Genomic DNA, 25,899 nt, shown 5'->3' with positions numbered 1-25,899 from the left:
CACATCTTTCTCATAGTGTGGTGACCAGAACACAATACTCTAGCTGTGGCCTAATGAGCATTTTATACAGTTCCATCATAACTCCTTGCTCTTACATTCTATGCCTTGGCTAATAATGGAAAGTATTCCATATGCCTTCTTAAGCACCTTATCTACCTGTCCTGCTGCCTTCAGGGATCTTTGAACATGCACCCTGGGTCCCTCTGGTCCTCCGTACTTTTTTGATTTGATTTGTCACATGTATAGGATACAGTGAATGGGAGCCTGCGTGCTATACAGACAAAACATACCGTTCATAGAGTACATAAGAACATAAGAAATAGGAGCAGGAGTAGGCCATCTGGCCCTTCGAGCCTGCCCCGCCATTCAACAAGATCATGGCTGATCTGAAGCGAATCAGTTCCACTTACCCGCCTGCTCCCCATATCCCCTAATTCCCTTATCGATCAGAAAACTATCTACCCGTGATTTAAACATATTCAACGAGGAAGCCTCCACCACTTCAATGGGCAGAGAATTCCAGAGATTCACTACCCTCTGAGAGAAGAAGTTCCCCCTCAACTCTGTTCTGAACCGGCCCCCCCTTATTTTGAGGCTGTGCCCTCTAGTTCTGGTTTCCCTTCTAAGTGGAAAGAATCTCTCCACCTCTACCCTATCCAGCCCCTTCATTATCTTATATGTCTCTATAAGATCACCCCTCATCCTTCTAAACTCCAACGAGTACAGACCCAATCTGTTTAATCTCTCCTCATAAGTCACACCCCTCATCTCCGGTATCAACCTGGTGAACCTTCTCTGCACTCCCTCCAAGGCCAATATATCCTTTCGCAAATAAGGGGACCAAAACTGCACACAGTACTCCAGTTGCGGCCTCACCAGTGCCTTGTACAGTTGCAGCAAGACCTCCCTGCTTTTATATTCTATCCCCCTCGCGATAAAGGCCAACATTCCATTCGCCTTCTTGATCACCTGCTGCACCTGCAGACTGAGTTTTTGCGATTCGTGCACAAGGACCCCCAGGTCCCTCTGCACAGTCGCATGATGTAATTTTTCTCCATTTAAATAATATTCCAATTTACTATTATTTCTTCCAAAGTGGATAACCTCACATTTGCTAACGTTATATTCCATCTGCCAGATCCTCGCCCACTCGCTCAGCCTATCCAAATCTCTCTGCAGACTTTCTGCGTCCTCCACGCAATTCGCTTTCCCACTCACCTTTGTGTCATCAGCAAACTTGAATACCCTAGATTCAGTCCCCTCCTCCAGATCATCTATGTAAATGGTAAACAATTGAGGCCCCAGCACCGATCCCTGCGGCACGCCACTGGTCACCAACTGCCAACCAGAAAAGCACCCATTTATCCCAACTCTCTGCTTCCTGTTAGATAGCCAATCCCCAATCCACGCCAACACCTTATCCCTAAATCCGTGTACCCCAATCTTCTGCAGCAACCTTTTGTGAGGCACCTTATCGAACGCCTTCTGGAAATCTAAAAACACCACATCCACCGGTTCCCCTCTGTCAACCACACTAGTGACATCTTCATAAAAGTCCAGTAGATTCGTCAAACACGACTTTCCCTTCATGAATCCATGCTGCGTCTGCTTGATCGAACCATTCTTATTCAGGTGCTCTGTTATTTCCTCTTTAATAATGGACTCTAGCATCTTCCCAACTACGGACGTTAAGCTAACCGGCCTGTAGTTACCCGCCTTTTGTCTACTTCCTTTTTTAAACAGCGGCGTAAAAGTAGCTGTTTTCCAGTCAGCCGGCACTACCCCAGAGTCCAGCGAATTTTGATAAATTACTACTAACGCATCTGCTACTACCTCAGCCATTTCTTTCAGTACCCTGGGATGCATTCCATCCGGGCCCGGGGACTTGTCTACCTTCAGTCCTATTAGTCTACCAAGCACCACCTCCTTAGTAACAGTAATTGTATTAAGGACCTCCCCTCCCACCAACTCTCGATCTCTAATATTCGGCAAACTATTTGTGTCTTCCACCGTGAAGACCGACACAAAGAACTTATTTAACGTCTCAGCCATTTCCTCGTTTTCCACTATCAAATCCCCTCTCTCATCTTCCAAGGGTCCAACATTCACTCTAGCCACTCTATTCCTTTTTATATACTTGTAAAAACTTTTACTATCATTTTTTATATTTTGAGCTCGTTTAGTTTCATAATCTATCTTTCCTTTCTTAATCGCTTTCTTAGTCGTTCTTTGTTTTTCTTTAAAGCTTTCCCAATCCACTAATTCTCCACTATTTTTGGCCACTCTGTACGCATCTGATTTTATTTTAATACTCTCCTTTATTCCCTTCGTTATCCACGTCCGGTTATCCTTTTTCTTACAGTCCTTCTTTATCACCGGAATATATGTTTGCTGAGTACTTAAAAAAATCTTCTTAAAAATCCTCCACTGTTCCTCAGCTGTCCTACCTACCAGTCTGCTCGCCCATAGAGACATAGAGTCATAGAGATATACAGCACGGAAACAGGCCCTTTGGCTCGACTCGTACATGCCGACCAGGTTTCCTAAACTGAACTAGTCCGATATCCCTCAAAACCTTTCCCATCCATGGTCTAAATGTATTTTAAATGTTGTAACTGTACCCGCCTCGACTACCTCCTCCTCTCATCACTCACATAACCAAGATGTGGAGATGCCGGCGTTGGACTGGGGTAAGCATAGTAAGAAGTCCCACAACACCAGGTCAAAGTCCAACAGGTTCACCCGGCATCACGAGCCCCCGGAGCACTGCTCCCCCATCCAGGTGAGACTCATCTGATGAAGGAGCAGGGCTCCAAAAGCTCATGACACCAAACAAACGTAGGGAAGAAGGAGCAGAATATAGTGTTACAGTCATAGCTAGGGTGCAGAGAAATATCAGCTTAATATGTGATAGGTCCATTCAAAAGTCTGATGGCAGCAGAGAAGAAGCTTCCTAGCATCCTACTGTTCATTGTGTATCCCCTTGCCTTGTTAGTCCTCCCAAAATGCATTACCTCACATTTTTCAGGGTTAAATCCCATTTGTCACTGTTCTGTCCATCTGACCAGCCCGTCTTTATCACCCTACAGTCTAAGGCTTTCCTCCTCGTTATTTACCACAACAACAATTTTTGTGTCATCTGTGAATTTACTTATCATACCCCCAGTTTCATGTCTAGATCATCACAAACCAGCAAGGGACCCAGCACCGATCCCTGTGGTACACCACTGGACACAGGCTTCCATTCACAAAATAACCTTCGGCCATCTCCCTCTGCCTCCTGTTACTAAGCCAATTTTGGATCCAATTTGCCATATTGCCTTGGACCCCATGGGCTTCTTACTTTCTTGACCAGTCTCCCATGTGGGACATTATCAAAAACCTTACTGAAGTCCATGTAGACTAAGTCGTCATCTACACACTTAGTCACCTCCTTGAAAATTTCAGTCTAATTTATTAGACATGATCTTACCCTGACAAAGCCATGCTGACTATCCTTGATTAATTCTTGCCTCCCCAAGTGGTGATTCATTCTGTCCCCCAGAACTTTTTCCAACAATTACCCTACATTTAGGAAACAAAAAAAAATTCTATAAATTAGGTTTTTGTATGTTTGTAGCTATTGCATGAAAATAATTATTATTTTGTCGTTTAGCTCTTCAATACAATAAGAACGTTCCGCAGGGATTCCTCTTTGGAAATCAAAAGGGTATCATAGCTGGAAAAGTTTAGGAAACTCTGGGTTAGAGGGTGGGGGAGATCAAAGGACAAGAACAAAGAACAGTACAGCACAGGAACAGGCCCTTCGGCTCTCCAAGCCTGCGCAGATCATGATGCCTGCCTAAACTAAAACCGCATGCACTTACGGAGTCCGTATCCTACCATTCCCATCTAATCAAGTATTCGTCTAGTTGCCCCTTAAGTGCTGCTATTGTAAAGTTAAAGTTTATTTATTAGTGTCACAAGTAGGCTTACATTAACACTGCAATGAAGTTATCATGAAAATCCCCCAGTCGTCACACTCTGGCGCCTGTTCGGGTACACTGAGGGAGAATTTAGCATGGCCAATCCACCTAACCAGCACATCTTTGGACTGTGGGAGGAAATTGGAGCACCCGGAGGAAACCCACGCAGACACAGAGAGAACGTACAGACTCCACACAGACAGTGACTCAAGCCAGGAATTGAACTCAGGTCCCTGGCGCTGTGAGGCAGCAGTGCTAACCACTGTGCCACGGTACCTGCTCCCACCACTTCCCCGGGCAGCGCGTTCCCGACATTCACCACCCTCTGTGCAAAAAACTAGCTTCGCACATCTCCTCTAAACTTTTCACCATGCTCCTTAAACCTATGTCCCCTAGTACATTTGGAATACTGCGTCCAGTTCTGGTCGCCACACTACCAGAAGGACGTGGAGGCTTTGGAGAGAGTACAGAGGAGGTTTACCAGGATGTTGCCTGGTATGGAGGGGCTTAGTTATGAGGAGAGATTGGGTAAACTGGGGTTGTTCTCCCTGGAAAGACGGAGGATGAGGGGAGACTTAATAGAGGTGTATAAAATTATGAAAGGCATAGATAGGGTGAACGGTGGGAAGCTTTTCCCCAGGTCGGTGGTGACGTTCACGAGGGGTCATAGGTTCAAGGTGAAGGGGGGGAGGTTTAACACAGATATCAGACGGACATATTTTACACAGAGGGTGGTGGGGGCCTGGAATGCGCTGCCAGGCAAGGTGGTGGAGGCGGACACACTGGGAACGTTTAAGACTTATCTAGACAGCCATATGAACGGAGTGGGAATGGAGGGATACAAAAGAATGGTCTAGTTTGGACCAGGGAGCGGCACGGGCTTGGAGGGCCGAAGGGCCTGTTCCTGTGCTGTATTGTTCTTTGTACTTGACTCTTCCGCTCTAGGAAAGAGCATCTGACTATCCACTCTGTCTATGATACTCATAATCTTGTAGACTTCTATCAGGTCATCCCCTAACCATCATTCCAGTGAGAACAAACCGAGTTTCTTCAACCTCTCCTCATAGCTAATACTCTCCAGACCAGGCAACATCCTGGTAAACCTCTTTTGTACCCTCTCCAAAGCCTCCACATCCTTCTGCTAGTGAGGTGACCAGAACTGTATACAATATTCGAAATGAGGCCTAACCTAAGGTTCTGTACAGCTGCAGCATGACCTGCTAATTTTTATACTCAATGCCCCGACCAATGAAGCCAAGCATGCCGTATGCCTTCTTGACTACCTTATCCATCTGTGTGGATCGGTGGATATATATTCGCCAGATCTCTCTGCCTGAAAATATTCCTAATGGTTCTACCATTTACTGTATAATTCCTACATGAATTGGAAGGTGCCATGAAACAAAAGGCAAAGGGAGAGGTAAAGACTGTGGTAAAGAAACAAAATATTGGTCCTGAGTAATTGCTAATGGAAGAATAAAGGAGAGCTCAGGTAAAAGAAAAAGCAAAAAATAAAAAAGACTGGCATGCGGCAAGAAAAATAAAAATGGAGGATACGATTAGTCTGAAATTGCTTTTGCATTATATTGAGGTTACTTTAAGTCAGACACCAGCATTCATCTGGAGATTTGCAGAGGTTCAAGGTGAGAGGGGGAAAGTTTAAAGGTGATGTGCGGGGGAAGTTTTTCATGCAGAGTGCTGGGTGCCTGAAGGAGGTGGTGGAAGCAGGCACATTAGCAACATTTTAGAGCCATCTGGATGGATACATGAATAGGGAGGGAATAGAGGGATACAGACCAAGTAAGGGCAGAAGGTTTTTTTAAATTTAGTTAGGGCATCATGATCGGCACAGGCTTGGAAGGTCGAAGGGCCTGTTCCTGTGCTGTACTTTGCTTTGTTCTTTGGCTCAGCGGTACCTGATCGACATTGCAGAGATCACCTCATTCCCACAATCACGGGTGAGCAGTGGCAGGAAGTTCTTTCCATCCCATTTGCTGATGTAACACAGGAGAGGTTTACGTTCTCGCTTGTGTGGAATCTGCACCGTGTAGAGGCGGAAAGCATCGTCACCGTCCTCAACCTTGCCAAACCTGAAAACGACAATAGAAAAATAGTCAATCAGGAGCAACAGAGGAGGATTTTGTTTTAATCTTTCAAAGGATGACAGCGTTGTTGGCAAGGGTAGCATTTTTGCCCAACTATAATTGCCCTTGAGAAGGAAGTGGTCAGCCTCCTTCTTGAACCACTGCAGTCCATCTGGTGTAGGTACATCCACATTGCTGTTAGATCATTTCAGGAATTTGATCCAGTGACAGTGAAGGTACAGTGATATATGCCTGTGCAAAGGAAGGACACGAAAGGTAGGATTCGGGAACCATGGATGACCAGGGAACTTGCAAGTCGAGTCAAAGAGAAAAAGGATGCATACATGAGGTCTAGGCAACTAAAAACAGATGAAGCACTTGAAGAATACAGGGAAAGTAGAAAAGAGCACAAACAGGGAGTTAGGATGGCAGAAAGGGGTAACGCAATGTCCTTGGCAGGCAGGATTAAGGAGAATCTCAAGGCATTTTATATATATATTAGGGACAAGAAGTTGGCTAGAGAAAGAGTTGGTCCACTCAAGGACAAAGGAGGGAAATTATGCATAGAACCAAAGGAAGTGGGTGAGATCCTTAATGAGTACTTTGCATCGGTATTCAGAAAGGCGAGAGACATTTTAATTGGTGGTGTCTCAGAGGAGTATGTAAACCCTTTAGAGCAAGTCATCATTACGAAGGAGTAAGTGTTAGGTGTATTAAAAAACATTAAGGTAGACAAATCCCCAGGGCCAGATGGCCTCTATCCCAGATTACTGAGGGACACAAGAGAGGAAATTGCTGGACCTCTAACAGAAATCTGTGTTTTCTCATTGACGTTAGGCTCACCCGTCTGTAGTTCCCAGGCTTTTCCCTGCAGCCCTTCTTAAACAAAGGCACAACATTTGCCACCGTCCAATCTTCAGGCACCTCACCTGTGGCTATTGATGATTCAAATATCTCTGCTACCAGCCTTGCCCTTCACTCTAAGAGGAATGTGCTTATCCTGAATCCTGGTTAACACACTTTTGAAAGCCTCCCACTTACCAGATATCCCTTTGCCTGCCAACAGACTCCCCCAATCAACTTTTGAAAGTTCCTGTCTAATACCATCAAAATTGGCCTTACCCCAATTTAGAATTTTAACTTTTGGGCCAGACTCATCATTCTCCATAACTATCTTAAAACTAATGGAATTATGGTCACTGGTCCCAAAGTGATCCCTCACTAACACTTCTGTCACCTGCCCTTCCTTATTTCCCAAGAGGAGGTCAACCCCTCTCTAATCGGGCCATCCACATACTGAATGAGAAATTCCTCCTGAATACACTCGACAAATTTCTCTCCATCCAAGCCCCTAATACTTTGGCTGTCCCAGTCAATGTTGGGAAAGTTAAAGTCCCCTACTATTATCACCCTATTTTTCTTGCAGCTATCTGTAACCTCCTTACATATTTGCTCCTAAATTTCCCACTGACTACTTGGGGGCCTCTAGTACAACCACATCAAAGTGATTTCCCCCTTCTTATTTCTCAGTTCTACACATATAGACTCAGTGGGCGAACCCTCGGATATATCCCCTCTCAGTACTGTCGTGATGTTTTCCCTAATCAAAAATGCAACTCCTCCTCCTCTCTTACCTCCTGTTCTATCTTTCCTATAGCATCTGTACGCTGGAACATTGAGCTGCCATCCTGCCTCTCCCTACCCCTAACCTTAACCTCTCCACCTTATCCCCATAGATACAATTCTTGATCCCTGGAATCAATTAAACAGGGAGTAAAACATTGAGCTCTGCAATTCCCTCGGAAAGCCTCTCTTTCCTTTTAGAAACTTACTGAAACCTCGCTCTTTGATTGTGGGTTTAGTCAGTCCCATCCTGATGGTGTGTGGGGATTGGTGTCAAATTTATTCACACTCCTATGAAGGGCCCAGGATGTTGAAGATGCAGTCATCATGTATAATGTCCTGCTCAATCCAATTCTCGAAGGCAAGCGAGGGCAGTGGTCATGATTTCATTTTTAAAAATCAGTGCCCTCTGGTTCTCAAACTGTCTACCAACGAGAACAGCTTCTGCCTATCTAATCTGTCCAGACCCCCGATGATTTTGAACACTTCCATGAACTTGCTCTCAATCTTTTTTAAAGAAACCAGCTTATCCAACCAAGAATTTGACCCAGCACCAATGAAGGAACAGCACTGCAGTTCTAAAACAGGTTGGTGTGGCTTGGAAGGGATACTACAGGTGGTTGTGTAACTGCAGTCCTTTTTTTAAGTAGTATAGGTTGTGGGTTTGCAAGATGGTATGAAAGGAAGCTCGGCGAGTTTTTGCAGTGCAACTTCTTTATGACACATAGTTCTGCCACTGTGCATTGGTGGTGGAGGGAGTGAATGTTAAAATTGGTGGATGGAGGTATAGGTGAAGGGGGGTGGCAGTGGCGTTGTGGTACTGTCACTGGATTAGTTATCCAGAGGCATGGGGTAATCCTTGAGAGTTGGTTTTGAATCCCACCACAGCAGGTAGCAGAATTTGATTTCAATTTTAAAAATTGGAAGTCCAATGATGATCACAAAACCAAGGGCAGATATTTTTAAAACTATCTGATTGACTAATGTCCTTCAGGGAAGGAAATCTATCGTCTTTACTTGGTTTGGCCTACATGTGACTGCAGATCCACACCAAACATGAGTGACTCTTAAATGTCCTCTGAAATGGTCTTGCAAGACATTTAGTTGCATCAAACTGTTAAACTGTCCAAAAGCAATGAAACCAGATCAACTACCCAGCATGGCACGACTGGTTAAGGACAATATCACAGCTGTACTGCGGGAGGACACCTCGGAGGGCTCAAACAAGGTGGCAATATGGGTAGAGCTCAGGAATAGGAAGAGTGTAGTCACAATGTTGGGGGTTTACTATTGGCCTCCCTACAGCCAGTGGTAGATAGAGGAACAGATATGTAGGCAGATTTTGGCAAGGTGTAAAAGTAACAAGGTTGTTGTGGTGGGAGATTTCAACGTCCCCTATATTGACAGGGACTCACTTCGTGCTAGGAGTGTGGATGGGGCAGAGTTTGTAAGGAGCATCCAGGAGAGCTTCTTGAAACAGTATGTAGATAGCCCAACTAGGGAAGGGGCCATACTGGACCTGGTATTAGGGAATGAACCCGGCCAGTGATGTTTCAGTAGGGGAGCAGTTTGGGAACAGTGATAACAATTCAGTAAGCTTTAAGGTACTGATGGATAAAGAGAAGTGTAGTACTCAGGTGAAGGTGCTGAATTGGGAGAAGGCTAATTACAACAATATTAGTCAGGAACTGAAGAATGTAGACTGGGGGCAGATGCTTTAGGGGAAATCAACATCTGGCATTTGGGGGGCTTCAAGCGTAAGTTGATAAGAATTCAGGACCAGCACGTTCCAATAAGGATGAAGGATAAGTATGGCGCGTTCCGGGAACTTTGGACAACAAGAGATATTGTGAACCTCGTCAAAAAGAAAAAGGAACCATTTGTCAAGGCTAGGAGGCTGGGAACATATGATGCAAGTGTGGAAAACAAGAAAAGTAAAAAGAAACTTAAGCAAGGAATCAGGAGGGCCAGCAGGATTAAAGAAAATCCCAAGGCTTTTTATACATATATAAAGAGCAAGAGGGTAGCCAGGGAGAGGGTTGGCTCACTCAAGGACAGGGGAGAGAATCTATGCATGGAGCCAGAGGAAATGGGTGAGGTATTAAATAAGTACGTTGCGTCAATATTCACCAAAGAGAAGGACTTGATGGATGATGAGTCTGGGGAAGGGTGTGTAGATAGTTTGGGTCATGTTGAGATCAAAAAGGAGGAGATATTGGGGGTCTTGAAAAACATAAAGGTAGACAAGTCACCAGGGCCTGATGGGATATACCCCAGAATGCTGAGAGGCAAGGGAGGAAATTGCTGCGTCCTTGAAGGAACTTTTTGTATCTTCACTGGCTACAGGAGAGATGATGTGGAGATGCCGGCGTTGGACTGGGGTAAACACAGTAAGAAGTTTAACAACACCAGGTTAAAGTCCAACAGGTTTATTTGGTAGCAAAAGCCATACAAGCTTTAGGAGCTGCAAGCCCCTTCTTCAGGTGAGTGGGAATTCTGTTCACAAACAGAGCATATAAAGACACAAACTCAATTTACATGAATAATGGTTGGAATGCGAATACTTACAACTAATCAAGTCTTTAAGAAACAAAACAACATGAGTGGAGAGAGCATCAAGACAGGCTAAAAAGATGTGTATTGTCTCCAGACAAGACAGCCAGTGAATTTATATATTATATATGAAATGTATATATTATATATTTATATATTATATATTTATATATAGTCCCGAGGCATGGTACATTGGGGAAACTATGCAGATGCTGCGACAACGGATGAATGAACACCGCTCGACAATCACCAGGCAAGACTGTTCTCTTCCTGTTGGGGAGCACTTCAGCGGTCACGGGCATTCGGCCTCTGATATTCGGGTAAGCGTTCTCCAAGGCGGCCTTCGCGACACACGACGGCGCAGAGTCGCTGAGCAGAAACTGATAGCCAAGTTCCACACACACGAGGACGGCCTCAACCGGGATATTGGGTTCATGTCCCACTATTTGTAACCCCCACAGGGTTTCACTGGCTGTCTTGTCTGGAGACAATACACATCTTTTTAGCCTGTCTTGATGCTCTCTCCACTCATGTTGTTTTGTTTCTTAAAGACTTGATTAGTTGTAAGTATTCGCATTCCAACCATTATTCATGTAAATTGAGTTTGTGTCTTTATATGCTCTGTTTGTGAACAGAATTCCCACTCACCTGAAGGGGCTTGCAGCTCCGAAAGCTTGTGTGACTTTTGCTACCAAATAAACCTGTTGGACTTTAACCTGGTGTTGTTAAACTTCTTACAGGAGAGATCCCAGAGGACTGGAGAATAGTCAATGTTGTTCCTTTGTTTAAAAAAGGTAGCAAGGATAATCCAGGCAATTACAGGCTGGTGAGCCTTACATCAGTGGTAGGGAAATTGTGGAGAGAATTCTTCGAGACAGGATTTACTCCCACTTGGAAATAAGTGGATATATTAGTGAGAGGCAACATGTTTTGTGAAGAGGAGGCCGTGTCTCACTAACTTGATTGAGTTTTTCGAGGAAGTGAAGATGATGATTGATGAGGGTAGGGCAGTGAATGTTGTCTGCATGGACTTCAGTAAGGCTTTTGATAAGGTCCCTCATGGCAGGCTGGTATAGAACGTGAAGTCGCACGGGATCAGAAGTGAGCTGGCAAGATGGATACAAAACTGGCTTGGTCATAGAACACAGAGGGTAGCATTGGAAGAGTGCGTTTTTGAATGGAGGGCTCTGACTAGTGGTGTTCCTCAGGGATCAGTGCTGGGACCTTTGCTGTTTGCAATATATATAAATGATTTGGTGGAAACTGTAACTGGATTGATTAGTAAGTTTGCGGACAACACAAAGGTTGGTGGAATTGCGGAGAGCGATGAGGACCATCAGAGGGTACAGCAGGATATAGATCAGTTGGAGACTTGGGCAGAGAGATGGCAGATGGAATTTAATCTGGACAAATGTGAAGTAATGCATTTTGGAAGGTCTAAGACAGATGGGAAATATACAGTAAATGGCAGAATCCTTAAGAGTATTGATAGGCAAAGGGATCTGGGTGTACAGGTACACAGGTCATTGAACGTGGCAAGGCAGGTGGAGAAGATAGTCAAGAAGGCATATGGCATGCTTGCCTTCATCGGCCGGGGCATTGAATTTAAAAATTGGCAAGTCATGTTGCATCTTTATAGAACCTTAGTTAGGCTACATTTGGAATGTAGTGTTCAATTCTGGTATGGAGACCATTAGCTGAGGAGAGGTTGGAGAAATTTGGTTTGTTCTCACTGGAATGTTGGAGCTTGAGGGATGATCTGATAGAAATCCACAAGATTATGAGGGGCATGGACAGAGTGTATAGTCAAAAACTTTTCCCCAGGCTGGTAGAGTCAATTACTAGGAGGCACAGGTTTAAGGTGCGAGGGGCAAGGTTTAAAGGAGATGTACGAGAGAGTGGTGGGCGCCTGGAACTCGCTGCCAGGGGAGATAGTACAAGCAGATATGATCATGACTGTTAAGGGGCATCTTGGCAAATACATGAATAGGATAGGAATTTTTTGTTATGTTCATTCATGGGACATGGACGTTGCTGGCTGGCCAGCATTTATTGCCCATCCCTAGTTGCCCTTGAGAAGGTGGTGGTGAGTTGGTGAGTCCATGCTCTATGGGTTGACCCACAATGCCATTAGAGAAGGAATTCCAGGATTTTGACCCAGCGACTGCGAAGGAACGGCGATATATTTCCAAGTCAGGAAGGTGGAGTGGCTAGGAGGGGAACTTGCAGGTGGTGGTGTTCCCATTTATCTGCTGCCCTTGTCCTTCCAGATGGAAGTGGTCATGGGTTTGGAAGGTGCTGTCTAAGGATCATATTTTACACAGAGGGTGGTGGGGGCCTGGAATGCGCTGCCAGGCAAGGTGGTGGAGGCGGACACACTGGGAACGTTTAAGACTTATCTAGACAGCCATATGAACGGAGTGGGAATGGAGGGATACAAAAGAATGGTCTAGTTTGGACCAGGGAGCGGCGCGGGCTTGGAGGGCCGAAGGGCCTGTTCCTGTGCTGTATTGTTCTTTGTTCTTTGGTGAATTGCTGCAGTGCATCTTGTAGACAGTACACACTGCTGCTACTGAGTGTTGATGGTGGAGGGAGTGGATGTTTGTGGATGTGGTGCCGATCAAGCGGGGCTGCTTTGTCCTGGATGGTGTGAAGCTTCTTGAGTATTGTTGGAGCTGCACCCATCCAGGCAAGTGGGGAGTATTCCATCACACATCCTCACTTGTGTAGATGGTGGACAGACTTTGGGGAGTCAGGTGGTGAGTTACTCCCCGCAGTATTCCTAGCCTCTGGCTTGCTCTTGTGATTATGTGGTGAGTCCAGTTGAGTTTCTGGTCAATGGCAACCCCAAGGATGTTGACAGCGGGGGATTCAGTGATGGTTACACCATTGAATGTCAAGGGGCGGTGGTTAGAGTGTCTCTTATTGGTGATGGTCATTGCCTGGCATTGTGTGGCACGAATGTTACTTGCCACTTGTCAGCCCAAGCCTGGATAACGTCCAGATCTTGTTGCATTTGAACATGGACTGCTCGAGTATCTGAGGAGTTGCTAATGGTGCTGAACATTGTGCAATCATCGGCGAACACCCCCACTTCTGACCTTATGACGGATGGAAAGTCATTGATGAAGGACATTACCCTGAGGGACTCTTGCAGAGATGTTCTGGAGCTGAGATGACTGACCCTCCACAACCACAACCATCTTCCTATGTACCAGGTATGACTCCAACCAGCGGAGAGTTTGCTCCCTGATACCCTTGATTCCAGTTTCATTAGGGCTCCTTGATGTCACACTTGGTCGAATGCAGCCTTGATGCCAATGGCTGTACTCTCACCTCACCTCTGGCATTCAGCTCTTTTGTCCAAGAATAGAGGGATATGGTCCCCGGAAGGGTAAAGGGTTTTAGTTCAGTCGGGCAGCATGGTTGGTGCAGGCTTGGTGGGCCGAAGGGCCTGTTTCTCTGCTGTAATTTTCTTTGTATCGCCCTAGGCATTGGAAATGACAATGGCAAACTCAGCCCAGTTTGAAGGGGAGGCAATGGCCTAGTGGTATTATCGCTAGATTATTAATCCAGAAATTCAGCAAATGTTCTGGGGACGTGGATTCAAATCCTGCCACAGCAGATGGTGGAGTTTGAATTCAATTTTTAAAAAATATCTGGATTTAAGAATCTACTGATGACCATGAAATCATTGTCGATTGTCAGAAAATCCCATCTGGTTCACTAATGCCCTTCAGGAGGCCTACATGTGACTCCACAGCCTCAGCAATGTGGTTGACTCTCAACTGTCTTCGGACAACTAGGGTTGGGCAATAAATACTGACCCAGCCAGCGATGCCCATGTCCCATGAATGATTAATTTTTAAAAAAGGATTGAATAAAAAAAGTCAACCGTACAAATTTCTCCTACCCTAACATCTGGGGGCCAGTGCCAAATTTGGAGAGCTGTCCCATAAACGTTTCCTATCCACAGGTTCATACATCGGAACATGGAAAATAGGAGCAAGAGAGGCTATTTGGCCCAGCGAGCCTGCTTCGCCATTCAATTTGATCATGGATGATCGTCAATCTCAACACCGTACTCCCGCTCTCTCTCCATACCCCTTGACATCTTTAGTGTCGAGAAATCTATTTCTTCCTTGAATATTTTCAGTGGCTTGGCCTCCACAGCTTTTCTGTGGTAGAGAATTCCACAGGTTCACCACCCTCAGTGAATAAATTTCTCATCTCAATCCTAAATGGTCTACCTGGTATCCTGGGACTTGTTCTAGTTCCCCAACCAGAGGAAGCAACATTCCTGCATCCAGCCTGCCAGCCCTGTTAGAATTTTATGTTTCAAAGAAATTCCCTCTCATTCTTCTGAACTCGTGAATACAGACCTAATCCATCCAATTTCTCCTCATACAACAATCCTGCCATCCCAGAAATCAGCCTGGTGAACTATCACCGCACTCTCTCAATGGCTAGTATATCTTCACTTAGGTAAGGAGACCAAAACTGCTCACAATATTCCAGGTGTGGTCTTACCAAGGGCCTGTACAGCTGTAGTATGATATTTTTGTTCCTGTACTCAAATCCTATTGATTATATAATATTATTAAATGCTCAAATACTTTTTAGATAATATCCCAGACACCAGCATCACTGGATATGGCATGTCCCACCAGCAGGACAGACCCAGCAAAGGTGGAAGCACAGTGGTATACAGTTGGCAGGGAGTTGCCCTGGGAGACCTCAACATCGACTCTGGACCACATGAAAACTCATGGTATCAGGTCAAACATGGGCACAAAAATTCCTGATTAACACGCACCACCCCACCCCGTCCCCACTCTCATCTGATGAAATCAGTACTCCTCTATATTGAACACCACTCAGAGGAAGCACTGAGGGTGGCAAGGGCTCAGGATGTACTCTGGGTCCATCACCAAGAGTGGTTTGGTAGCACTACTACAGACCGAACTGGCCAAGTCCTAAACGACATTGCTGCTAGACTGGGTCTCTGGCAGGTGGTGAGGAAACCAACAAGAAGGAAGAACATACTGGACCTCATCCTCACCAACCTGCTTGCCATATCCTGCAATGGTCTTGCTGCAATTGTACAAGGTACTGGTGAGGCCGCAGCTGGAATAGTGTGCAATTTTGGTCCCCTTATTTGCGGAAAGATGTATTGGCCTTGGAGGGAGTACAGAGAAGGTTCACCAGGTTGATACCGGAGATGAGGGGGTTAGCTTATGAGGAGAGATTGAGTAGATTGGGCCTGTACTTGTTGGAGTTTAGAAGGCTGAGGGGAGATCTTATAGAGACATATAAGATAATGAAGGGGCTCAACAGGGTAGAAGCAGAGAGATTCTTTCCACTTAGAAAGGAAACAAGAACTAGAGGACACAGCCTCAAAATAAGGGGGAGTCAGTTTAGGACAGAGTTGAGGAGGAACTTCTTCTCTCAGAGGGTAGTGAATCTCTGGAATTCTCTGCCCATTGAAGCAGTGGAGGCTACCTCGTTAAATATGTTTAAGTCACGGTAGATAGATTTCTGATCAATAAGGGAATTAAGGGTTAAGGGGAGCGGGCGGGTAAGTGGAACTAAACCACTATCAGATCAGCCATGATCTTATTGAATGGTGGGGCAGGCTTGAGGGGCTAGATGGCCTACTCCTGCTCCTATTTCTTATGTTCTTATGTAACTGTCCATGACAGTCTCGGTAGGGGTGACAACTGTACAGTTCTTGTAGATACAAAGTTCTGTCTTCACATTAAAAGATACCCTCCATCATTTGTGTGGCACTATCCTGCTATGTGGGATAAATTTCAAACAGACCTAGCTCTCAAGACTGGGCAAGGTGAAGCGCTATGCCCTCAGCAGCAGATTTGTCCTTAATCACAATCTGTAACCTCGTGCTCCAGCATATCTCCCACTCTACCATTTTTAAAAATATTGCCCCGCCTTATTCTTCACAACCCTCTGCATTAAATTTCATCTGTCCTGCTTATCTCCATTCATTCACCAGCCTGTATCCTCAATCTCTTTCCTCCTTAGGCCATCAAGTTAGTGTCACCTGTAAGTTTTGAAATTGCGCCCGTACACCCAAGTTTAGGTCATTCATCAAGAAAAGCGGTTGTTTTAATATTAAATTAACCTTGAAGAAATCCCCAAATAAACCTTCCTCCAGTCCAAAATCCACTGTTTATTCAAAGAACAAAGAAAGGTACAGCACAGGAACAGGCCCTTCGGACTTCCAAGCCTGTGCCGATGATGATGCCCTAACTAAACTAAAAAAGAAACCTTCTGCCCTTGGTCCGAATCGCTCTATTCCCTCCCTATTCATGTACCCATCCGGATACCTCTTAAATGTTGCTAATGTGCCTGCTTCCACCACATCCTCTGCCAGTGTGTTGCAGACACCCACCACTCTCTGCGTGAAAAACCTTTCCCGCACATCTCCCTTAAACTTCCCCTTCTCACCTTGAACCTGTAATTGACATTTCCACCCTGGGAAAAAGCCTCTGACTATCCACCCTGTCTATGCCTCTCATAATTTTGTAGACCTCTATCAGGTCTCCCCTCAGCCTCTGTCTTTCCAGTGAAAACAATCCTAGTTTATTCAACCTCTCCTCATAGCCAACACCCTCGAGACCAGGCAACATCCTGGTGAACCTTCTTTGCACTCTCTCCAAAGCTTCCAATTCCTTCTGATTGTGTGGTGATTCGAACTGCACGCAATACTCCAAATGCGGCCCAACCAAGGTTTTATATAGCTGCAATATGATTTCCCAACTCTTGTACTCAATGTCCCGGCTGATAAAGGCAAGCATGCCATATGTTTTCTTAATCACCTTGGCCACCTGTGTTGCCACTTTTAGGGAACTGTGGACCCGCACGCCCAGATCCCTCTGTATGTTAATGTTCCTAAGGGTTCTGCCATTTACAGTATAATTCACACCTAAATTTGATCCTCCAAAATGCATCACCTCGCATTTGTCCAGATTAAACTCCATCTGCCATTTCTGTGCCCAAGACTCCAATCTGTCTATATCCTGTTATATCCTCTGACAATCCCCGGCACTATCAGCAACTCTACCAATCTTCGTGTCATCCACAAACTTACTAATCAGACTCCCCACATTTTCCTCCAGATTATTTATATATACTACAAACAGCAGAGGTCCCAGCACTGATCCCTGCGGAACACCACTAGCTACAGATTTCCATTCTGAAAAACACCCTTCCACCGCTACTCTCTGTCTTCTGTAACCAAGCCAGTTCTGTATCCATCTAGACAGCCCACCCCGAATACCATGTGAATTTCATTTTTGTACCAGTCTGCCATGTGGGACCTTGTCAAACGTCTTGCTAAAGTCCATATGAATTACATCCACAGCCCTTCCCTCATCAATTATCTTTGTCCCTCTCTTTAAAATACTCAATCAAGTTGGTGAGACATGACCTTCCCCGTACAAAACCATGCTGCCTGTCACTAACTAGTCAATTTTCTTCCGGATGTGCATATATCCTGCCCTTCAGTATCTTCCCCAAATGTTTCCCACCACTGACGTCAGGCTCAACAGCCTATAATATCCTGGATTATCCCTGCTTTCTTTCCTAAACAAGGGAATAACATTGGCTATTCTCCAGTCCTCTGGAACCTCGCCTGTGGTCAAAGAGGATGTGAAAATCTCTGTTCAGGCCCCAGCTATTTCTTCCCTTGCCTCCCACAGTAACCTGGGATAAATCCAATTGGGTCCTCAGGACTTGTCTACCTTAATGCAATTTAGGATACATGACACTTCTTCAACAACCCTTCTCTGTGTTTCCTGTCACTCGGCCAACTTGTATCCTTGCTGCCATTAACCCTTTATTCAATGGACTTCAACTTTGCTGACAACACTTTCATGTGGCATTTGTCATACTTATTGGCAGTCCATGTACACCACATCAACCATACTACCCTCATCAACCTGGTGTCATCAGCCTGGTGGAGTTCTTCGAAAATGTGACTAAACACATTGACGAAGGGAAAGCGGCAGATGTGATTTATATGGATTTTAGCAAGGCGTTCGATAAGGTCCCCCATGCAAGGCTTCTAGAAAAAGTGAGAGGGCATGGGATCCAAGGGGCTGCTGCCCGGTGGATCCAGAACTGGCTTCCCAAAGGAGGCAGAGATTGGGTATAGATGGGTCTTTTTCTAAATGGAGGTCAGTCACCAGTGGTGTGCCCCAGGGATCTGTTCTGGGACCCTTGCTGTTTGTCATTTTCATAAGTGACCTGGATGAGGAAGTGAAGGGTTGGGTTGGTAAGTTGCCGACAACACGAAGGTTGGTGGGGTTGTGGATAGTCTGGAGGGATGTCAGAAGTTACAGAGGGACATAGATAGGATGCAAGACTGGGCGGAGAAGTGGCAGATGGACTTCAACCCAGATAAATGCGTCGTGGTCCATTTTGGTAGGTCAAATGGAATGAAGGAGTACAATATAAAGGGAAAGACTCTTAGTACTGTAGAGGATCAGAAGGACCTTGGGGTCCAGGTCCATAGGACTCTAAAATCGGCCACGCAGGTGGAGGAGGTGGTTAAGAAGTTGTATGGTGTGCTGGCCTTTATCAATCGAGGGATTGAGTTTAGGAGTCCGGGTATAATGATGCAGCTATATAAGACCCTCGTCAGACCCCACTTGTTACAGGAAGGATGTGGAAAAGATTGAAAGGGTGCAGAGGAGATTTACAAGGATGTTGCCTGGATTGAGTGGCATGCCTTATGAGGATAGGCTGAGGGAGCTCGGTCTTTTCTCCTTGGAGAGACGTAGGATGAGAGGAGACCTAATAGAGGTATATAAGATGTTGAGAGGCATAGATCGGGTGGACTCTCAGAGGCTTTTTCCCAGGGTGGAATTGTTTGCTACGAGAGGACACAGGTTTAAGGTGCTGGGGGTAGGTACAGGGGAGATGTTAGGGGGAAGTTTTTCACTCAGAGGGTGGTGGGCGAGTGGAATCGGCTGCCGTCAGTGGTGGTGGAGACAAACTCAATAGGGTCTTTTAAGAGACTCCTGGATGAGTACATGGGACTTAATAGGATGGAGGGTTATAGGTAGGCCTAAAAGATTGGGATATGTTCGGCACAACTTGTGGGGCCGAAGGGCCTGTTTTGTGCTGTAGCTTTTCTATGTTTCTAACCCTTCTCTTTTCACTTCTCGATTTCTTTTGTCACTTTCCCTCTGAGCTTTCTATACTCAGCTTGGTTCTTACTTATATTATGAACCTGATATTGGTCATTTGCATCCTTTTTCTGCTTCATCTTATTATCTGTCCTTTTTGTCTCAGGATGCTCTGGCTTTGCTTGTCCTCTCATTTCTTTATGCAAATGTACCTCATCTCTACCCAAACCATCTCCTCTCTAAAGGCGGCCATTGTTTCATTGCAGTTTTATCTGCCAGTCTTCGATTCCAATTTACCCGAGCCAGATATGTTCTCACTTCATTGAACATGCCCTCCCCACCATTAATATTTTTAAACAAACAAAGAACAATACAGCACAGGAACAGGCCCTTTGGCCCTCCAAGCGCGCGCCGCTCCCTGGTCCAAACTAGACCATTCTTTTTTATCCCTCCATTCCCACTCCGTTCATGTGGCTATCTAGATATGTCTTAAACGTTCCCAGTGTGTCCGCCTCCACCACCTTGCCCGGCAGCGCATTCCAGGCCCCCACCACCCTCTGTGTAAAATATGTCCTTCTGATATCAGTGTTAAACCTCCCCCCCTTCACCTTGAACCTATGACCCCTCGTGAACGTCACCACCGACCTGGGAAAAAGCTTCCCACCGTTCACCCTATCTATGCCTTTCATAATTTTATACATCTCTATTAGGTCACCCTTCATCCTCCGTCTTTCCAGTGAGAACAACTCCAGTTTACCCAATCTCTCCTCATAACTAAGCCCTTCCATACCAGGCAACATCCTGATAAACCTCCTCTGTACTCTCTCTAAAGCCTCCACGTCCTTCTGGTAGTGTGGCGACCAGAACTGGGCGCAGTATTCCAAATGCGGCCGAACCAACGTTCTATACATCTGCAACATCAGACCCCAACTTTTATACTCTATGTCATGTCCTATAAAGGCAAGCATGCCATATGCCTTATTCACTACCTTCTCCACCTGCGACGTCACCTTCAAGGATCTGTGGACTTGCACACCCAGGTCCCTCTGCATATCTATGCCCTTTATGATTCTGCCATTTATCGTATAGCTCCCCCCTACGTTAGTTCTACCAAAATGCATCACTTCGCATTTATCAGGATTGAACTCCATCTGCCATTTCTTTGCCCAAATTTCCAGCCTATCTATATCCTTCTGTAGCCTCTGACAATGTTCCTCACTATCTGCAAGTTTTACTCTTACATGGTTCTTCATCCTTTTCCATAGCTAAACTAAACCTTATGATATTATGCTCATTGTCCACTAAATGTTTCCTTACTGCATCTGAGCCACTTTATCTATCTCACTCCCCACAACCAGATCTAGCAACACCATCTTCCTTGTTAAACTGGAAGCATGCTGATCTGGACAATTTTCTCCACTGTATTTTGCAGCCAGTGTTTCCAGTGTTGTTCAAAAAGGTTCTTCTCTCCCGCTGTGCTTTGCTTCTTGTGATATCAATACCCCTCAATTTTGAATACCTCCATAAGATCTTCCCCTTTGAACATCTATTCAATGTTTTAGAAAGTTTCAGCATAACTGTCTTGCTTTTGTACTCTTTGGGCCCGATTTTACCATTTTACCTAGGACCTCTAGGGTTGTAATCTCAGGATTACTCCCTGTGCCACGTGCTAGTGAGGCTAGGAATAGGAAGATAATGCAGCTCAACATGTGGGTAAACAGCTGGTGTAGGAGGGAGGGTTTCAGATATCTGGACCATTGGGGTCTCTTCCAGGGCAGATGGGCCCTGTACAAGGACGGGTTGCATCTAAACTGGAAGGGCACAAATATTCTGGCCGGGCGGTTTGCTAGTGTCACACGGGAGGATTTAAACTAGTTTGGCAGGGGGGTGGGGACCAAAGCAAAGGTGAATTAGTTGAAGGGGAACCAGAGAGTAGGGCCAGTAAGACTCAGAGAAACAGCAGGCAGGGTGGAATTGCTAATCAGAGAGGGTCTGCTGGACTGAAGTGCATTTGTTTCATGCGAGAAGTGTGACAGGTAAGGCGGATGAACTTAGAGCTTGGATTAGCACTAGAAACTACGATGTTGTTGCCATTACAGAGACTTGGTTTAGGGAAGGACAGGGTTAGCAGCTTAACATTCTAGGATACAGATGTTTCAGGCGGGATACAGGGGGATGTAAAAGGGATGGGGGAGTTGCACGACTGGTTAAGGAGAATATCACAGCCGTACTCCGGGAGGACACCTCGGAGGGCTCATACAGCGAGGCAATATGGGTAGAGCTCAGGAATAGGAAAGGTGTAGTCACAATGTTGGGGGTTTACTATAGGCCACCCAACTGCCAGCGGGAGATTGAGGAACAGGTATGTAGGCAGATTTTGGCATGGTGTAAAAGTAACAGGGTTGTTGTGGTGGGAGATTTTAATTTCCCCTAGATTAGAACATAGAAAAACTACAGCACAAACAGGCCCTTCGGCCCACAAGTTGCGCCGGTCATGTCCCTACCTACCTAGGCCTATATATATAGGCTTACCTATAACCCTCAATCCTATTAAGTCCCATGTACTCATCCAGAAGTTTCTTAAAAGGCCCTATCGAGTTCGCCTCCACCACCATTGACGGCAGCCGATTCCACTCACCCACCACCCTCTGAGTGAAAAACTTACCCCTGACATCTCCTGTGTACCTACTCCCCAGCACCTTAAACCTGTGTCCTCTCGTAGCAGCCATTTCAGCACTGGGAAAAAGCCTCTGAGAATCCAACCGATCTATACCTCTCAACATCGTGTACACCTCTATCAGGTCACCTCTCATCCTTCGTCTCTCCAAGAGAAAAGACCGAGCTCCCTCAACCTATCCTCATAAGGCATGCCACCCAATCCAGGCAACATCCTTGTAAATCTTCTCCGCACCCTTTCAATAATTTCTATATCCTTCCTGTAATGAGGCGACCAGAACTGAGCACAGTACTCTAAGTGGGGTCTGACGAGGGTCTTATAAAGCTGCATCATTATCTCCCGACTCCTAAACTCAATCCCTCGATTGATGATGGCCAGCACACCATACGCCTTCTTAACCACCTCCTCTACCTGTGAGGCCGATTTAAGAGTCCTATGGACCCGGACCCCAAGGTCCTTCTGACCCTCTACACTGCTAAGAGTCTTACCCTTGATATTATACTCCTTCATCCCATTTGACCTGCCAAAATGGACCACTACACATTTATCCGGGTTGAAGTCCATCTGCCACTTCTCCGCCCAGTCTTGCATCCTATCTATGTCACACTGCAGCTTCTGACATCCCTCCAAACTATCCACAACACCACCAACCTTCATGTCATCGGCAAACTTACCAACCCATCCCTCCACTTCCTCATCCAGGTCATTTATGAAAATGACAAACAGCAAGGGTCCCAGAACAGATCCCTGGGGCACTCCACTGGTGACTGACCTCCATTCAGAAAAAGACCCATCTACAACCACTCTCTGCCTTCTGCAGGCAGGCCAGTTCTGGATCCACAAGGCAACAGCCCCTTGGATCCCATGCCCTCTCACTTTCTCGAGACGTTTTGCATGGGGGACCTTATCGAACGCCTTGCTGAAGTCCATGTAAACCACATCTACCGCTTTTCCTTCGTCAACATGTTTCGTCACATTTTCAAAGAACTCCACCAGGCTCGTAAGGCACGATTTGCCTTTGACAAAGCCGTGCTGACTACTTTTGAGCATACTGAACTTCTCTAAATGTTCATAAATCCTGTCCCTCAGGATCTTCTCCATCAACTTACCAACCACTGAGGTTAGACTCACCGGTCGGTAATTTCCTGGGCTATCCCTATTCCCTTTCTTGAATATAGGAACCACATCCGCAATCCTCCAGAACCTCTCCCGTCTCCATCGACGACGCAAAGATCATCGCCAGAGGCTCTGCAATCTCTTCCCTCACCCCCCACAGCAACCTGGGGTACATCCCATCCGGTCCCGGCGACTTATCTATCTTGATGCTATTCAAAATTTCCAACACATCCTCTTTCTTAATGTCGACAAACTCAATCTTCTCAGTCCGCCGCAATCCTGTAGTACAACCACCCAGGTCTTTTTCCACCATGAATACCGAGGTAAAGTATTCATTAAGCACCTCTGCTATTTCTTCCGGTTCCGTACAGACTTTCTCACCTTCACATTTTATAGATCCTATTCCTTCACATCTCATCCTTTTACTCTTCATATATTCATAGAACGCCTTAGGGTTCTCCTTAATCTTACCTGCCAAGGCCTTCTCGTGACCCCTTCTGGCTCTCCTAATTTCCTTCTCAAGTCCCTTCCTACAAGCCGTATACTCATCTAGATCCCCATCATCGCCTAGCTCTCTGAACCTTTTGTACGCTTTCCTTTTCCTTTTGACTAGGTTCAGCACAGCTTTCGTGCACCATGGTTCCCGTAACCTACCAAAACGTCCCTATCTCATTGGAACGTTGTCATGTAGAGCTCCAGACAAACATTCCTTGAAAATCTGCCACCTTACTTCGGTACTTTCCCTCGAGAATACCTCCTTCCAATTTACACCTCTAATCTCCTGCCTGATGGCTTCATATTTCCCCTTACTCCAGATAAACACTTTCCTAGCTTGCCTGATCCTATCTCTTTCCAATGTTAGCGTAAAGGAGATAGAGTTATGATCACTATCCCCAAGATGCTCCCCCACTGAGAGATCTGACACCTGTCCAGGCTCATTAGCCAGTACCAGATCGAGTACAGCCTCTCCTCTTGTAGGTTTATCCACATGCTGTGTCAGGAAACCCTCCTGAACACACCTCACAAACTCCTCCCCATCCAAACCCCTTACCCTAGGGATATTCCAATCGATGTTTGGGAAATTAAAGTCTCCCATCACGATAACCCTGTTATTACTACATCTCTCCAGGATCTGTTTCCCTATCTGCTCCTCAACAGCCCTGTTACTATTGGGCGGCCTATAGAAAACACCCAGCAAAGTTATCGACCCCTTCCCGCTCCGAACTTCCACCCACAGAGACTCCATGGACAACCCCTCCATGGCGTCCACCTTCTCTACAGCTGTGACACTATCCCTGATCAGCAGTGCCACTCCCACCCCTCTGCTGCCTCCCTCTCTGTCCTTTCTGAAACATCTGAAACCCGGCACCTGAAGTATCCAGTCCTGTCCCTGTCCCCAAGTCTCCGTAATGGCCACCACATCACACTTCCAAGCATTGATCCACACTCTAAGCTCATCCACTTTATTTACTACACTCCTGGCATTAAAATAGACACATCTCAAACCATTGGTCTGAGCTCTCCCCTTCTCCATCACCCGTCTATTCTCCCTCTTACGCTGTCTACAATCCCTATTTGTGGGCTACCCTCCTCGCTCCGAGTCACCTCATCACAAAGAACAAAGAACAATACAGCACAGGAACAGGCCCTTCGGGCCTCCAAGCCCACGCTGCTCCCTGGTCCAAACTAGACCATTCTTTTGTATCCTTCCATTCCCACTCGATTCATGTGGCTATCTAGATAAGTCTTAAACGTTCCCAGTGTGCCCGCCTCCACCACCTTGCCTGGCAGCGCATTCCAGGTCCCCACCACCCTCTGTGTAAAATATGTCCGTCTGATATCCGTGTTAAACCTCCCCCCCCCACTCACCTTGAACCTATGACCCCTCGTGAACGTCACCACCGACCTGGGAAAAAGCTTCCCACCGTTCACCCTATCTATGCCTTTCATAATTTCATACACCTCTATTAGGTCTCCCCTCATCCTCCGTCTTTCCAGTGAGACCAACCCCAGTTTACCCAATCTCTCCTCAAAACTAAGCCCCTCCATACCAGGCAACATCCTGGTAAACCTCCTCTGCACTCTCTCTAAAGCCTCCACGTCCTTCTGGTAGTGTGGCGACCAGAACTGGACGCAGTATTCCAAATGCGGCCGAACCAACGTTCTATATATCTGCAACATCAGACCCCAACTTTTATACTCTATGCCCCGTCCTATAAAGGCAAGCATGCCATATGCCTTCTTCACCACCTTCTCCACCTGTGACGTCACCTTCGAGGATCTGTGGACTTGCACACCCAGGTCCCTCTGCGTATCTACACTCTTTATGGGACTGCCATTTATCGTATAGCTCCCCCCTACATTAGCTGTACCAAAATGCATCACTTCGCATTTATTGCATCACTTCGCATTTATCATGATTCCCTCCCCCCAACCTTTCTAGTTTAAAGTCTCTCCAGTAGCCTTAGCCAACCTTCCTGCCAGGATATTGGTCCCCCTGGGATTCAAGAGCCACCCGTCTTTTTTATACAGGTCACACCTGCCCCTAAAGAGGTCCCAATGATCCAGGAACCTGAATCCCTGCCCCCTGCTCCAGTTCCTCAGCCACACATTCATCCTCCACCTCTCTCCATTCCTGCTCTCACTTTCCCGTGGCACAAGCAGTAATCCTGAGATTACTACCTTTGCGTTCCTCCTTCTCAACTGTCTACCTAACTCCCTATATTCTC

At 46.0% G+C, this 25,899-nt stretch overlaps 1 protein-coding gene across 3 annotated transcripts in view; it reads right to left on the bottom strand.

Annotated features, from left to right (window-relative positions):
- Positions 1-25,899, bottom strand: part of preb (prolactin regulatory element binding) — a 96,542-nt gene that overhangs the window by 6,978 nt on the left and 63,665 nt on the right. For all 3 annotated transcript variants that reach the window (XM_078229348.1, XM_078229347.1, XM_078229349.1), the window contains one exon: positions 5,882-6,055. In XM_078229348.1, the coding sequence (XP_078085474.1) occupies positions 5,882-6,055 (174 nt within the window). The remainder of the gene's footprint in view (positions 1-5,881; positions 6,056-25,899) is intronic.

The sequence above is a fragment of the Mustelus asterias genome, chromosome 15, assembly GCF_964213995.1.
Source record: "Mustelus asterias chromosome 15, sMusAst1.hap1.1, whole genome shotgun sequence".
NCBI classification, from domain to species: domain Eukaryota; kingdom Metazoa; phylum Chordata; class Chondrichthyes; order Carcharhiniformes; family Triakidae; genus Mustelus; species Mustelus asterias.
This window is presented reverse-complemented; position numbering and strand designations above follow the sequence as displayed.